We start from the raw sequence: 15,293 nt of genomic DNA on the forward strand, positions 1-15,293 counted from the left end.
CATAAATTCGTTTCCTCGCCACGGCCAAACCGTTTGTTCGAGATATCAAAAATCCGTCCGCAATTTAGCATCCTCAATGTCTTGACTTCATGCTGACCGAGTTTGGAGGAGATTGGATGAATTCTCTAGGAGGAGTACATTAAATTCCACAGCATGCGTTTCCAAACAACCCTAAATAGCCGACTTCCTGTTGGGCTGGCGTAAAACTTAGAGCACGAAAGTTGTTCGGCCCGATGAGATCTATATGTGTACCGAGTTTCATATTATTACATGCAAGCGTGTTTGATTTATGGACACGTGTTCGGATCCCGTTCCAGGGGGCGCTGTCGAGCCCCCCTGCCACGCCCGGGTACCAGCTTCAGCCCAGCCCTGATGGCCGCGGGTTCTGACCTGTGTGCAAAGTTTCAAGAGTTTTCGAGCATGTTAAGGGCCCCAAAAGTGCCCGAAAGGTTGACAAAATAATAATAATAATAATAATAATAATAAATATAGCTGCGAGCAGCGATTACGGGCCCAAGCCGGTGGCACCGCAACCCCGGTGCCTTTAGTTACCTAAAGGCACCGGGGATGGCGGTGCCGCCGGCTTTGGCCCTCCATCGCTGCTCGCAGCTATATATATATATATATATATATATATATATATATATATATATATATATATATATATATATATATAATATATACATACACACACACACACACACACACACACACACACACACACACACATATATATATATATAAGACAGAAAATATTACTTGTCTTACCTTATTCTGATTTTATGATACACTCAAAATATTCCACAACAAATCCTTTAAATTTAATGTAAAAATAAAAACAAAAGTAAGCAGTGTTGGTCTCACGTAACCCTCTCATTAGAATCAAAAAGTTTCAATATTTGCGATGTATTTGGATGCTAAACTATTCTTTATTATAGGCTTTGTACTTCACTCGTGTTCCAATATCGATGGAAAAAAATCATCCTCTTCACACGCGCAAAAACATCACAGTGGAGCTCTGCTTACTGTGAATGGTACAAATTGTACCACTGACTATTTAAACAGAGCAGTGTAATTCGTTTATGTTAGGTTGACTATTTTTATTATTATATTGTATTAGGGCTATAATAAACAGGCTGCGATGTCAAGATTGCAATTCTGGAATGTGTGTGTGTGTGTAACGCGGTTGCGGTTGAACAGTGGACACAAAAACATAAATAAAATGTTTTAGTTAATTCCTACATCCATAGGAATACATTGAAAATGCTCGCTCTACTCTGCACCATTATCAATGTCTGTGCGGACGTCTGTATTTTACTAGTATATAGTATACTATAGTTAGCGATTTAAAAGCCCTCAGCGGTGTCACACGTGGGAAAATTTTATCACAGTCACATCCCTAATATATTTATATATAAATACAATAGGCCAACCTGAAAGAGAATTTTACTTGCCCGACCAGAGTATATCCTGATTAGAACGTCAATAACAAAAAAATAACTTGGGAATCACTAAAACGAGAGATTATTCTAATTTCATTGCATTCATTTTAAGTTGCAATCAGCAGTTAATAATAAATGTATTACTGATCAATGGTAACAAGGTTGCACTGCTGAGGCTCATGCAGCTTCTCCAGGAGAATTGTAAACAAATGAGCGCAGCACACAAAAAAGCAACCCAGTTAACAACATACTGACTATAAAAATTACAAATATGGAGTTTTTATATATTTTATAACATATGATAGAGTTAAGCAACCTCACTTGACGAGTAGGCAACTATTTCCTGAATACAATCACGATTGAAACTGTGACATTGATTTCATACAACAGGTTAATAAACAGTTACAATTAAGTCACTTACATTTTAGATGCAATATTGACTGTTTTTGTTCTGTTTCAGCAGCAAAAATAGTTAAACAAAGATCACAGCAGAACCATCGCGCATCTCACAGCAACTTGTTTTCTCATTACTGAATGATTCAGCATTTTGAACGAATCGGTTGACTCAAAGATTCAATGACCAATCCATAAACATCTGTCTCAATCATGAATGACTCAGTCATTCGAACGAATCGTTTGAACGAATTAATTAATGACTCGCTCATTAAGACGATCGCCTGGCGACACCTAATGGCGGTTTAGTGTTATGTTTAAAAGTATCATTCTTTCCAACGTGTGTGCACCATTATCAATGTCTGTGCGGACGTCTTTACTTTCACTTTTATATTAGCGATTTAAAAGCACCCGCTCGTGTCACACATCGATTAACCAATGGGAAAATATCCTCACAGTCATATACCTAATAAATTTATATTTAAATACAATAGGCCTACCTAGTAAAACGTTTTATATACTATTTTGATATCCTTTTGGACACAAGAGGGCAGTATAGCCCTATGTTTGCTTTTTTTGTTGAACCAAATAGCACTAAATAGCCTGTTCATAACTTTTTCATACTTCTTGAATTGCAAAAACAGAATAAAATGGGTTTAGTTCTAATATTTGTATAATTTTATATAAAAATAAATGGTGCATAATTACATTTTTAGAAGTTATGAGATGTTTCCTGCTTCCTTTTTGACATTAATTTAATCCCTCGCCATAGCAAAACCGTTTGAGATATTCAATATCCGTTCACAATTTAGCATCTTTAATGTATTTTCATCATGTTGAAAAAGTTTGGTGGGAATAAAATAAATATTTTAAGAGGAGTGGCTAAAAATTCAGAGGCTGATTTTGCAAAAAAATCCACATTCAGACCAAAATATCTGACTTCCTCATGGCCGGAGCTAATGAATGTAAATTAGAAAGTTGTCCGGCTTGATGAGAACAATATACAAACTATTTTTTTTTTACTGTAGTTAAAACTAACCCCCCCACTTTTGTCAAAAGCATGTTGAAAGTGACACACTTCCTGCTGCCAGTTGGTGGCGCTATAACTTTGACTCACAATAGTTACATCCATCTGATCGGCCTCTTACCACGAACACACTGGTGAAGTTTCATCAAGATCAGTTAATGTATGCAGAAGTTATACCACTTCGTGTTTCTCTTTTCTCGCCATAAATTCGTTTCCTCGCCACGGCCAAACCGTTCGAGATATCAAAAATCCGTCCGCAATTTAGCATCCTCAATGTCTTGACTTCATGCACACCGAGTTTGGTGGGGATTGGATGAATTCTCTAGGAGGAGTACTTCGCATTCCACAGCGAGCGTTTTCCAAACAACCCATAATAGCCGACTTCCTGTTGGGCTGGCGTAAAACTTGACCGGGGGAAAGTTGTTCGGCACGATGAGATCTATATGTGTACCGAGTTTCATATTAATTCATGCAAGCGTGTTTGATATATGGACCAAGTTTTAGAACCCTGTTCAAGGGGGCGCTGTTGAGCCCCCCAGCCACGCCCGGGTACCAGCTTCTGCCCGTCCCTGATGGCAGGGGGTTCTGACTTGTGTGCAAAGTTTCAAGAGTTTTTGAGCACGTTAAGGACCCCAAAAGCCCCTGAAACCTTGATTAACAATATAAAAGCAATAGTCAAATCCCCCCTCCCCTCACACACACAGAGACACAGAGAGAGGGAGAGAAAATTCTTTAGAAAATCCACATTCAAACCAAAATATCTCTCTTCCTGTTGGTCGGAGATAGTTAATGTCAATTAGAAAGTTGTCCGTCTTGATGAGAACAATACACATACCAAGTTTTGTTGCTGTTGATAAAACTAACCCCCCCACTTATGACTAAAGGTGGCGCTACTGAGCCCCTCACCACGCCCGTTTCTGAAACTTTGCACATGTCTACGGGCTAATAAATGTGATGTGTCTGTCGAGTTTCATCCAATTTCAAGTATGTTAAGAGTCTCAAAAGCATCAAAAAAGAATATTAAAGTTTGATGCGTTGCCACGGCAACAGTATCTAAGATATCTATAATCCTTTCACAGGTCTACATCTGCCGTGTGTTTACATTATACACATAAAGTTTGAAGCAAATCGGGTAAAAATAAGAGGGTGATTTCAAAGCATTTTGAAAGTGACACACTTCCTGCTGCCAGTTGGTGGCGCTATAATTTTGACTCACAATAGTCACATCCATGTGATCGGCCTTTTACCACGAACACACTGCTGAAGTTTCATCAAGATCAGTTAATGTATGCAGGAGTTATAACACACTTCCTGTTTTCATTATTCGCCATAAATTCGTTTCCTCGCCACGGCCAAACCGTTCGAGATATCAAAAATCCGTCCGCAATTTAGCATCCTCAATGTCTTGACTTCATGCTGACCGAGTTTGCAGGCGATTGGATCAATTCCCTAGGAGGAGTACATTAAATTCCACAGCATGCGTTTCCAAACAACCCATAATAGCCGACTTCCTGTTGGGCTGGCGTAAAACTTAGAGCACGAAAGTTGTTCGGCCCGATGAGATCTATATGTGTTCTGAGTTTCATATTATTACATGCAAGTGTGTTTGATTTATGGACAAGTGTTCGGATCCCGTTCCAGGGGGCGCTGTCGAGCCCCCCTGCCACGCCCGGGTACCAGCTTCAGCCCGGCCCTGATGGCCGCGGGTTCTGACCCGTGTGCAAAGTTTCAAGAGTTTTCGAGCATGTTAAGGGCCCCAAAAGTGCCCGGAACCTTGACAAAATAATAATAATAATAATAATAATAATAATAATCCTACCGAAAACAATAGGGCCTTCGCCCTTTCAGGGCTTGGGCCCTAATAATAATATAGCTGCGAGCAGCGATTGCGGGCCCAAGCCGGTGGCATCACCACCCTGGTGCCTTTAGTTACACTAAAGGCACCGGGGTGGCGGTGTCACCGGCTTGGGCCCTCCATCGCTGCTCGCAGCTATATTTATATATATATATATATATATATATATATATATATATATATATATATATATATATATATATATATATCGGACAAGTAATATTCTCTGTCTTGTCACTTTAAAATATATATATATATATATATATATATATATATATATATATATATATATATAAAATTCAGAGGCCGATTTTGCAAATAAATCCACATTCAAAGCAAAATATCTGACTTCCTGTTGGTCAGAGCTAATGACTGTAAATGAAAAACTTGTCCGGCTCGATGAGACCAATATATGTACTGATTTTTGTAACTGTGGGTAAAAGTAACCCCCTCATTTTGTCAAAAGCATTTTGAAAGTGACACAGTTCCTGTTGCCAGTTGGTGGCGCTATAACTTTGACTCACAATAGTTGCATCCATCTGACCGGCCTCTTACCACGAACACACTGCTGAAGTTTCATCAAGATCAGTTAATGTATGCAGAAGTTATAACACTTCGTGTCTCTCTTTTCTCGCCATAAATTCGTTTCCTCGCCACGGCCAAACCGTTCGAGATATCAAAAATCCGTCCGCACTTTAGCATCCTCAATGTCTTGACTTCATGCACACCGAGTTTGGTGGGGATGGGATGAATTTTCTAGAAGGAGTATTTCACATTCCACAGCAAGCGTTTTCCAAACAACCCATAATAGCTGACTTCCTGTTGGGCTGGCGTGAAACTTGACAGAGGGAAAGTTGTTCGGCCCGATGATATCTATATGTGTACCGAGTTTCATATTAATTCATGCAAGCGTGTTTGATATATGGACCAAGTTTTCAGACCCCGTTCAAGGGGGCGCTGTTGAGCCCCCCTGCCACGCCCGTTTCTGAAACTTTTCACATGTCTACTGGCTAATAAATGGGATGTATCTGTCAAGTTTCATCCAATTTCAAGCATGCTAAGAGTCTCAAACGCATCCGAAAAAAATATTAAAGTTTGATGCGTTGCCACGGCAACAGTATCTAAGATATCAATAATCCTTTCACAGGTCTACATCTGCTGTGTGTCTACATTATACACATAAAGTTTTAAGCAAATCGGGTAAAAATAAGAAAGTGATTTCAAAGCATTTTGAAAGTGACACACTTCCTGTTGCCAGTTGGTGGCGCTATAACTTTGACTCACAAAGGTCACATCCATGTGATCGGCCTCTTACAACGAACACACTGCTGAAGTTTCAGCAAGATCAGATAATGTATGCAGAAGTTATAACACACTTCCTGTGTCCCATTATTCGCCATAAATTCGTTTCCTCGCCACGGCCAAACCGTTCGAGATATCAAAAATCTGTTCGCAAGAATTCATCCTCAATGTCTTGACTTCATTCACACCGAGTTTGGCGGCGATCGGATGAATTCCCTAGGAGGAGTATTTCACATTCCATTGTATGCGTTTTCCAAACAATGTATAATAACCGACTTCCTGTTGGGCTTTTGTAAAACTTAGAGCACGAAAGTTGTGTGGCCCGATGAGATCTATATGTGTACTGAGTTTCATATTATTACATGCAAGCGTGTTTGATATATGGACCAAGATTTCGGACCCCATTCCAGGGGGCGCTGTCAAGCCCCCCTGCCACGCCCGGGTACCAGCTTCAGTCCGGCCCTGATGGCCGTGGGTTCTGACCTGTGTGCAAAGTTTCAAGAGTTTTTGAGCATGTTAAGGGCCCCAAAAGTGGCAAAAAGGCAAAAAAAAAATAATGAAGAAAAAAAAAAGAAAAAAAAAGAAAAAAAAAATAATCCTTACGAAAACAATAGGGCCTTCGCCCTTTCAGGGCTTGGGCCCTAATAATCCTTACGAAAACAATAGGGCCTTCGCCCTTTCAGGGCTTGGGCCCTAATAATCCTAACGAAAACAATAGGGCCTTCGCCCTTTCAGGGCTTGGGCCCTAATAATTAGAGAAATTATAGAGTCCCCTGAAAATGTTTGATTTCTCATACTTTTACATATGCAACATCTCGGTTACGTATGTAACCCTCGTTCCCTGAAGGAGGGAACGGAGATGTAGTCGACGTGTCGACTGATTGAGATCACGCTTAGGGAGCCTGTCATCTTCGAGTATTGTTAAAATGAGCCAATGCACATTGGCGTGCAATAATTGCAGCACACGCTCCGCCCCACAGCGCGGGTATAAATACGGAAGTGGATGCACGCACCAGTTGTTTTTCACTGAGGAGCCGAGCAGAGCCCGGAGTTAGCGGTGGTCCAGCAATAGTGGCGAAGGGACTACGTCTCCGTTCCCTCCTTCAGGGAACGAGGGTTACATACGTAACCGAGACATTCCCTACCAGTTCGGTCACGTTCGACGTAGTCAACATGTCGACTGATTGGAATCCTCTATTAAAATGCCACTAGAGCTGCCACCTTCCAGTGCCTAGACAAAAGCCTTCTGATCCCCCACATTATTGAGGTGGAGATAGGACAGGGCTTAAGCCAGGGAAGTCACTGTTGTTCCACAAGACCACTGGGAAAGCGTACCCCTTTCATTGGAAGGAATATGCTGCGGAAGCCACATCCTGCCCGTAGGGAGGTAACATGTGGGGGTTACACACATGGACTGGGCGATTTACCGGGCAGTACAACGTATGGAATGTCACTGAGGTGGCTCCAGCCTATAACAAGGGGGAGACTCAACTGGTCAGTGATGGCAGAGCAGGCTCTGCCCAGGGAAGACACGGGCTCATTGCAGGGAGCCGTACCGTGGAAGAATACACATATGGGATCGCCGTAGGGATCACAACATATGGACCCAACCTAGCACAGGTTCCACCAGTGCATACGAGTGTTAGGCCTGGCATCGGACGCTCCGCCACGATTGTTGCCGAAGGGTGTGGAGGAACTCAACAGGGTTCAGCTAAAGAGGAACTCTACTGGAGCAAGAATGGCGCACATATCCAGTCCATAGAAGGGGAATGGTGCAGCAAGCCGACACTTCGAACCGGGCTTACAGTGAAACTGGCTTCATGTGAAGGGAGCCCACAGGAAGCAACTGACTCAACACATAGGCTATTTTTCTAGCGAACGTGTTGGTGTCGCCCAGCCCGCAGCCCTAAAAACATCTGTTAGCGAGGCACATGTGTCAATGCCCAGGAAGGAGCTACACTCTCTCTTTGGAGAGGCTCACCACCCAGGGGTCATGGTGCACCTTGGATAATACACACCAAGATGATGGCAAGCACTATCTAGTGGGCCAACCTCTGCTTGGAAACAGCCTTCCCTTCTGCTGGTCTCTGTAACAGACAAGAGCTGGTCTGAGGTCCTGAGGCTTTGAATTCTGTCCAGTTATAACCGCAAGGAGCGGAAGGGACAGAGAAAAGCCAGGGCTGGGTCTGCCTCCACCGGGGCAGCGCTTGGAGGCTCACTACCTGGTCCCGTTTTAAGGGAGATGTAGGAACCTTGGGCACATATCCAGGCCGGGGTCTCAGGATACCGTGAGAGTTGGCCGGCCAAATTCCAGGCACGATTCGTCGACCGAAAATGCGTGCAGGTCCCCTACCTTCTTGATAGAGGCAAAGAAAGCAGGAGAACTGTTTCTTTATAAACAGGATTTTTAACTCAGCTGCCTGCAGTGGCTCAAAGGGAGGTCTCTGCAGTGCAGTAGAACCAGAGATAAGTCCCAAGAGGGTAAAGAGGGGGCGCAAGGCAGATTCAGTTTCCTTGCTCCCCTCAAGAACCTGACGATCAAGTTGTGCTTCCCCATCATGCATCATGATGTGCGTTAATATAGAGGCAACACACATTTTGAGGGTGTAGGGAGACAGCCCTCACTCCGACCCATCTTGCAGGAAAGAAAGCACGGAAGTGATCAAACACCTTCGGGGGTCTTCTTGGAGAGAAGAGCACCACTCAACAAACAGGTTCCACTTCAGGGCATAAGCATGCCTCATCTTTAGAGGGTGCTCTCGCAGATGTGATGGTGCCTACGACATGAACTTACAGGCCTAATAGGGGAGACGAGGATCCCCCTTCCATGAGGTAGTGGTTGCCTGACACAGTTGCATTGCGACAGACCGCTCCTCTGGAGGGATATCCTCGTAACCCTTCACCGCTCCTCCGTCAAGGGTAGAGAAAAGTTTCTGGCAGAGAAAGGTCTACGACCTAGTAAGCTCCTCATGCACTTCATGGAAGAAAGGTACTGGGGCCCCGAGAAACCAATCATCCAACCGAGATTGTTCGGGACATGGTGGAGGATTCCACACGAGCCCTAACGCCTCGACGGCCCTTTTTAGCATAGCTGCCATCTCTGGATCTGGCTCTGTCAACACTGCTCTTCCAGTGGGAGGCAGCGCAGCTGAGTCGTCATCTCCAGAGCCCAGCTCACCCTTCGATGCTGCGATGGACATCCTGTCCTCTGGAGGGGCCCCGAATAAAACGGCTGGTCGGTCCACTACAGAGGGACAAGTGCGCTCATCGGGGAGCTCCACCGGCTGCGGTGCGAAGGAGGAGTGAGGGACCCACGGGGCTTTGCCGGGCGGGGAGCCCCTCACTGTGATCCTCAGATCACCCAACCCACACGGCACTCCAGCCTTCATCTGGGAAGTTGGCCAAAAAGAAACACTAGAGCAGGGCATGGGAATGGGGACTCCACCTTCGCGGACGAAGGCAAGTCTTGATCTCAACACCGCGATGGTCATGTTCCTGCACTGGGAACATGACTCATCCAGAGAAGCTGACACACCGTGCTTTAAGTCCAAACACATGATACAACTATTGTGACCATCAGAGGGACACCACACAGAAACACATGGATGGAATGGCATCTTGAAAAAGACGCTAACGCGCACTTGTTGCTCTTTCAGGAAATGGGACCCGTCACCAGTGCCGGAGCACACAGGGGAATGGCCGCGGCAACACTGACAGTAAGACTGTAACAGTGAAGCACTCACTTCTTTCGCCCTCAATCAACCATCAACAAACACAGAAATTTGATGCTGTTAAAACTGCAGTTGAGAGCTCAGAAGCTCGCGATCACCGCTGCAGAAACCACCAGCACTGGGAGAGTCTTCCAGAAGAACACAGACACACTCGCTTGTTGTACACAACAACACTCTTCAGAGACATCGACATAGATCGGCTCCGAAGCGAAAGACAACTGGTGCATGCATCTACTTCCGTATTTATACCAGCGCTGCAGGGCGGAGCGTGTGGTGCAATTCTCGCACGCCAATGTGCATTGGCTCGTTTTAACAATACTCGAAGATGACAGGCTCCCTAAGCATGATCCCAATCAGTCAACATGTCGACTACGTCGAACATGACCGAACTGATAGGGAACACTTTAGAATATTTATTAACTAAATTAGTAAATATTGCTACATTATATTGCCCTATTATTTAACATCATTAATGTGCATTTAAATCAATAGAAACAGCATGAAACTATGATTTATATCTAATGTGTCCCTAAACAGCATTTGGACAAGCCAGATTTATTTACAGCTTGCACCAGTGCAAACAATCTATCTGGATTTACTAAAGTCACGCAGTGCAGTGGATATGCATTTGTAGTAGTTTCCCTTTCAGACACAAAATTTATGGTCGTAGAGTATTTAAATGAATCACGCAATGCTATATACTAATTATTGCGCTAGTCAATTTACTGGTATTTGTGCCAATATGTAACGCCCCAAAAAAGCATGTCTTAACCCATTTTGCGACATGGCTGCAATTGTTGCTGCTAGGAGGAGACACCGTAGAGAACACATGAGAGTGCGTGGTAGAAAATAGTTTCCACTTGTATTAATTTCTTTGGAATTCCAGAGGAAGACATTATCCAAACATATCGTTTGCCAAGCCATGTTATTTTTAATTTGCTGCAGACCATGCTGTTTCCTGAGAAAAGCATATGCGTAAAATCTGCATATATACAGTGAGGAAAATAAGTATTTGAACACCCTGCTATTTTGCAAGTTCTCCCACTTGGAAATCATGGAGGGGTCTGAAATTGTCATCGTAGGTGCATGTCCACTGTGAGAGACATGGCGGGTATAGGCCTATGTATGTGTATAGGCCTATGTATGTGTACGTGTTTGTCAGATTACATGTAACAAGTTGTGCCTGTGTCGACCCATACCTGATGAGCATCAGCTCTGCTTATTTGCGACCCAACACTAATTTGCGCTGCTCTTGGTAGATTGCGTTGGTCATTATGTAAATGATTAGACTGCGTCTGTGTTCTTTAATTTGCGCGTCAGCAGTAGATCACACGCAAAACTTGCCACTCCCATTGGCGCATTTGTGGAATTGCGCTCTCATGCTAATTTGCCCTGTTTAGTAAATCTGGCCCTTAAAAATTTCAGAATGTATTTCCTTTAGATTACAAAATATCAAACCAAGTGACATATGTAATCAAATTACGTTGAAATGGGAGGGAATACGTTGAGGGATTTTTTATGTTTTATGTTGAAACTTTTCTCAGCCATTTATGTCTATTATTTGAAAATGGTGTCAAGGTAATTTCATTTTTTTGTAGAGTCAGTTTCCCTTAAGTGTCATAAAATATGACAACCGGAAAATGTCTTGATTTTGAAGAATATATCAGTTTGTTATAAAATTTTACACGTAAAACTTTTTTTGTCAAATGCTTTGGCTTGAAAAGTGTATATTCACAATCATTATTTAAATTATATTATATGTATTTAAAGTAGCTTAGGTATCCAAATACATTTTGAACCACTGTATATTTATATTTATATTTATAATTTTTTTTTTTTTTTAGATATTACATATACTCTATCATCTTCTCCGCCTGAGAATGGCCCGAGGTTTCATTCTGACCAGAGACAAAGAACTTTCTCCTCACGAGTCTCTCGACCTGAGCATTCTTCAGTACATGTTCGTGTATCACCACAGGAGTTGCGCTCAAACCAGGGAATGGCCACTGGCACCAGTCGTCACATTGATTCATCATCTCTCTGCCATCGTGGGTCCACAAATCTCCCCGAGCGTGGCAAGTCCAAGCCCTCATGGAGACCAGTGCGAGAGGTCCTGAATGTGGACCGTGTGCTGAGCGAACTAGAACAACGTCAGCAGCAGCAACAACAACATGGGAGCCCTCGATGTGTCCGCCGCTTTGACCATGAGAGAGGGCTGATGAAGGAGAAACAAAAAGGTCTGATGACTATTTATGAAGATGACTCACGTTTGGAGACTGAAAGTCAAAGCTCCCAGGAGTCTCAGCGACAGATGATGGTGACCAGACCTAAAGATGGAGCAAATGTAGCACAGCTGAGTGATAATTGGATGATCCAGAGGACAGAGTCAGGATACGAGAGCAGTGATAGGTTGAGCAGTGGTTCCACCAATCCTGACTCACCAGGTGTTGAGAACTTCACAGGCAAAGAGCTCAAACTCAGTCAAGAAGCACAGCACCTCAGGTAGGATAAATTAAGTAAAGATTGGTGTGAAGTTTTTCTTTTAGATTCCTTGGTCTTAATGCAGTGGTGTATTTTCTCAGGGATCAAGGCCATAATAATCAAGGTGACTCAAAAATGGAGGCAGTGCGTTCTCCGCTGTACGGTGAGTGTTACCCATATGCCATGGCATCAAGTCACTTTAATTTCTATTATGCTTTATACAATACAGATTGTTTCAATGCAGCTTCACAGTAATATACAGTGTAACAAATTAGCCCAAAGGGGAAATATTAATAATAACTCATAATTATCAATTATGATTAGTTATTAATATTTGGGTCAGTTAATTGGATTAACTTGAGGTAGCTAAATTAATATTACAATCAATTAATCAGTTCCAACAAACTCTTTTGATTATTTATTTATTCTAAGAAAAGCATATCTTTCATGGCCACCGAAAAATAATTATTTCTTAGCATGTACAGTGCTTAGAGCATGTAACAAGATCAATATCGTAAAAGGGACTTTGTTGCAAGCAGAGAATCAGAACCAAATACATGTTGTGCACAAGTTTTATTAACTAAATCGCAAACATAACTAAACTAAACAAACATACATACATTCATACATACATACATACATACATACATACATGCATAGGTAAAATGGTGAGTGTTATGGAACCGGAAGCAGGAAATGGAACTATGGAAAAGATCTATTTAACTATGAAAAGAACCATCAGCTTATCATTTTCAGAGCACCTCATTAAATCGATACTTGCATGGTCTGTGCAGTGGACAATTCTTGAAGTGGTTGAAAATTGAGTTCGTTGATGGGTCTGTGATGGGTCCGTTAGACATCTGCCTTACCTTTTTTCTGTTCATTAATGCTCAGATAGATATAACAAACCCACACTGCATTCTAAGAGAAGGTGATGTACATCAAAGTGTGAGTCATTAAATGAGGATTAATTAGATAGGAGACATGATACAGGTGAGGTTACATTGACCGTTGGTTGGTTGTATAATAAAATACACACCATGGTATATACATAATAGTACACAAGATAGTAAATCATTTACACAGTTTCTGGGATGCATGTTCATTTATAGATCAGTTCATCTATGATTAATGCAGCAAAGTCTGTATTAAATATTGTTTCTGTCTTCCCATTGTCTCTCTCTTGAGCATGTGGCCACATTCTTTAACACCAATAAAACAAACTTATCTGATCGTGGTCATGGTAACTAGGACCGTCTTGCCCTGTTTGGGGGGATGGGACCACAGATCCCAGAGTGAAGTTTGAAGATTTTTTTGGTACATATACCAAATAATTGTGTCTGATTTGTCTCAGTCGTTACAACAGGAACATAACAAAATCAATGATGCAAGCTTCTTTAGATATGAGGCAAATTTAAATTCTGCTGTAAAATAGCTCTAAAAAGTCAAAAGTTTCATTATTCAGCTCAAGTCAGTTCAGTTTGTTGTTTCAGTTCAGTTCAATAACTGTGTAAAGTCCATCAATTATGAAATTAGTTAAATACAAAGTTCTGTCATGAAACTCTAGATGGCGCAGGCTAATAGGTGCTTAAAGGTCCCGTTCTTCGTGATCCCATGTTTCAAACTTTAGTTAGTGTGTAATGTTGCTGTTAGAGCATAAATAATATCTGTAAAATTATAAAGCTCAAAGTTCAATGCCAAGCGAGATATTTTATTTAACAGAAGTCGCCTACATCGAACGGCCCGTTTGGACTACATCCCTCTACTTCCTTCTTTAATGACGTCACTATAACCATTTTTTGACTAACCTCCACCCACAGGAATGCTCCCTCAACTCTACCGAAATTCGTTTATGTACTTGCGCACTTCTTATAACTTACTGTGTTTACTCAGCTCTTACGGTGATTTTCTGAAGTAAAACTGACGCTTCATCTTTTGTGTGATGTATAATAAACCTTATTAAACTCATTAGTATATGTTTGATCATCATTCAGACAGCGGACTTGTAGGCTATTAATAAATAATGGATACATACAAGCAGATGACAAATACGTTATAATAACCGTAATTAAACTACTAAACTATACCTGTTTCATCTCTATACAGCACTCTGACTCTGTAGGCATTATTGTCCGACTCGAAATGAACACCGTTACTGAGAGTTTCTGATATTATCATCATTCCGTGAGATGAAATTGTCCTGAGAGACTGAGCGCGAGCTCATGAAGCTCCGCCCCCTGTGCTGTCCAGCAGCAGCTTATTTGCATTTAAAGGGCACACACTAAAACAGCGCGTTTTTCTGTGCCCCAAAAATGAAACATGCTGTAAAAAATGATCTGTTGGGTATTTTGAGCTGAAACTTCACATACACACTCTGGGGACATCAGAGACTTATTTTACATCTTGTGAAAAGGGGCATAATACGGGACCTTTAACTTAATCTGCTTGCAATCACATCATTCTCTATAGGGCACAGCTGATTGGTTCCTGCTTTATCAATAGCAAATAAGCTTGTGTGCTCCACCTTTAAATATTTAGTTAGCATTTGCTGTAGCAGTGCAGCATATTTTCAGAAACCCTCCACCTTCCCCAGCTCCACGTGTATACATATGCTATCGGTAATTCATGCATATTATATTGTACAACAGCAGCATGTCTTTCTTGCTCGCAGCAGCAGCAATAACAACAGCAGTGTAGCAGTTCTGTTCTGTCAAGACCAAATAGATCAACATTGGCATACCAATTACAATGCCAAACACTCCGAAAGTTGTCATGACAGAAATTAATTTCAGTTCAAGTTTTGTTCTCGTCCGATAGTGTCAGTGCAGTCAAATCAATAATATTATTGATAGCATCATCTCTTGTTACAATTTGTAAAAAAAAAAAAAAATTTGCCAGTGAAGTTAATTTGCTTCTTTAATATTTTACAATCAACAGTTATGTTATAGTCTTGGCCTAGCAGTTAGCACATGTGCTGTACCGATGTTGTGCGTTTTGATGCTTATACTGTATGAACCTAGTATGAATTTTGCTTATGGCTAATTTATTTGACCAAGAAACAG

At 41.9% G+C, this 15,293-nt stretch overlaps 1 protein-coding gene across 3 annotated transcripts in view; it reads left to right on the top strand.

Annotated features, from left to right (window-relative positions):
- The window catches only part of usp53b (ubiquitin specific peptidase 53b), a 111,723-nt gene that overhangs the window by 82,881 nt on the left and 13,549 nt on the right, over positions 1-15,293 (top strand). For all 3 annotated transcript variants that reach the window (XR_014603946.1, XM_084096506.1, XM_084096507.1), the window contains exons 13-14: positions 11,595-12,252; positions 12,333-12,394. Coding sequence is in view for 2 of the 3 variants with exons in the window: in XM_084096506.1 (XP_083952632.1) it covers positions 11,595-12,252; positions 12,333-12,394 (720 nt within the window). In the remaining variant the exon portion in view is untranslated. The remainder of the gene's footprint in view (positions 1-11,594; positions 12,253-12,332; positions 12,395-15,293) is intronic.

Source organism: Abramis brama, assembly GCF_963993115.1.
Source record: "Abramis brama genome assembly, chromosome: 2".
Classification (NCBI taxonomy): domain Eukaryota; kingdom Metazoa; phylum Chordata; class Actinopteri; order Cypriniformes; family Leuciscidae; genus Abramis; species Abramis brama.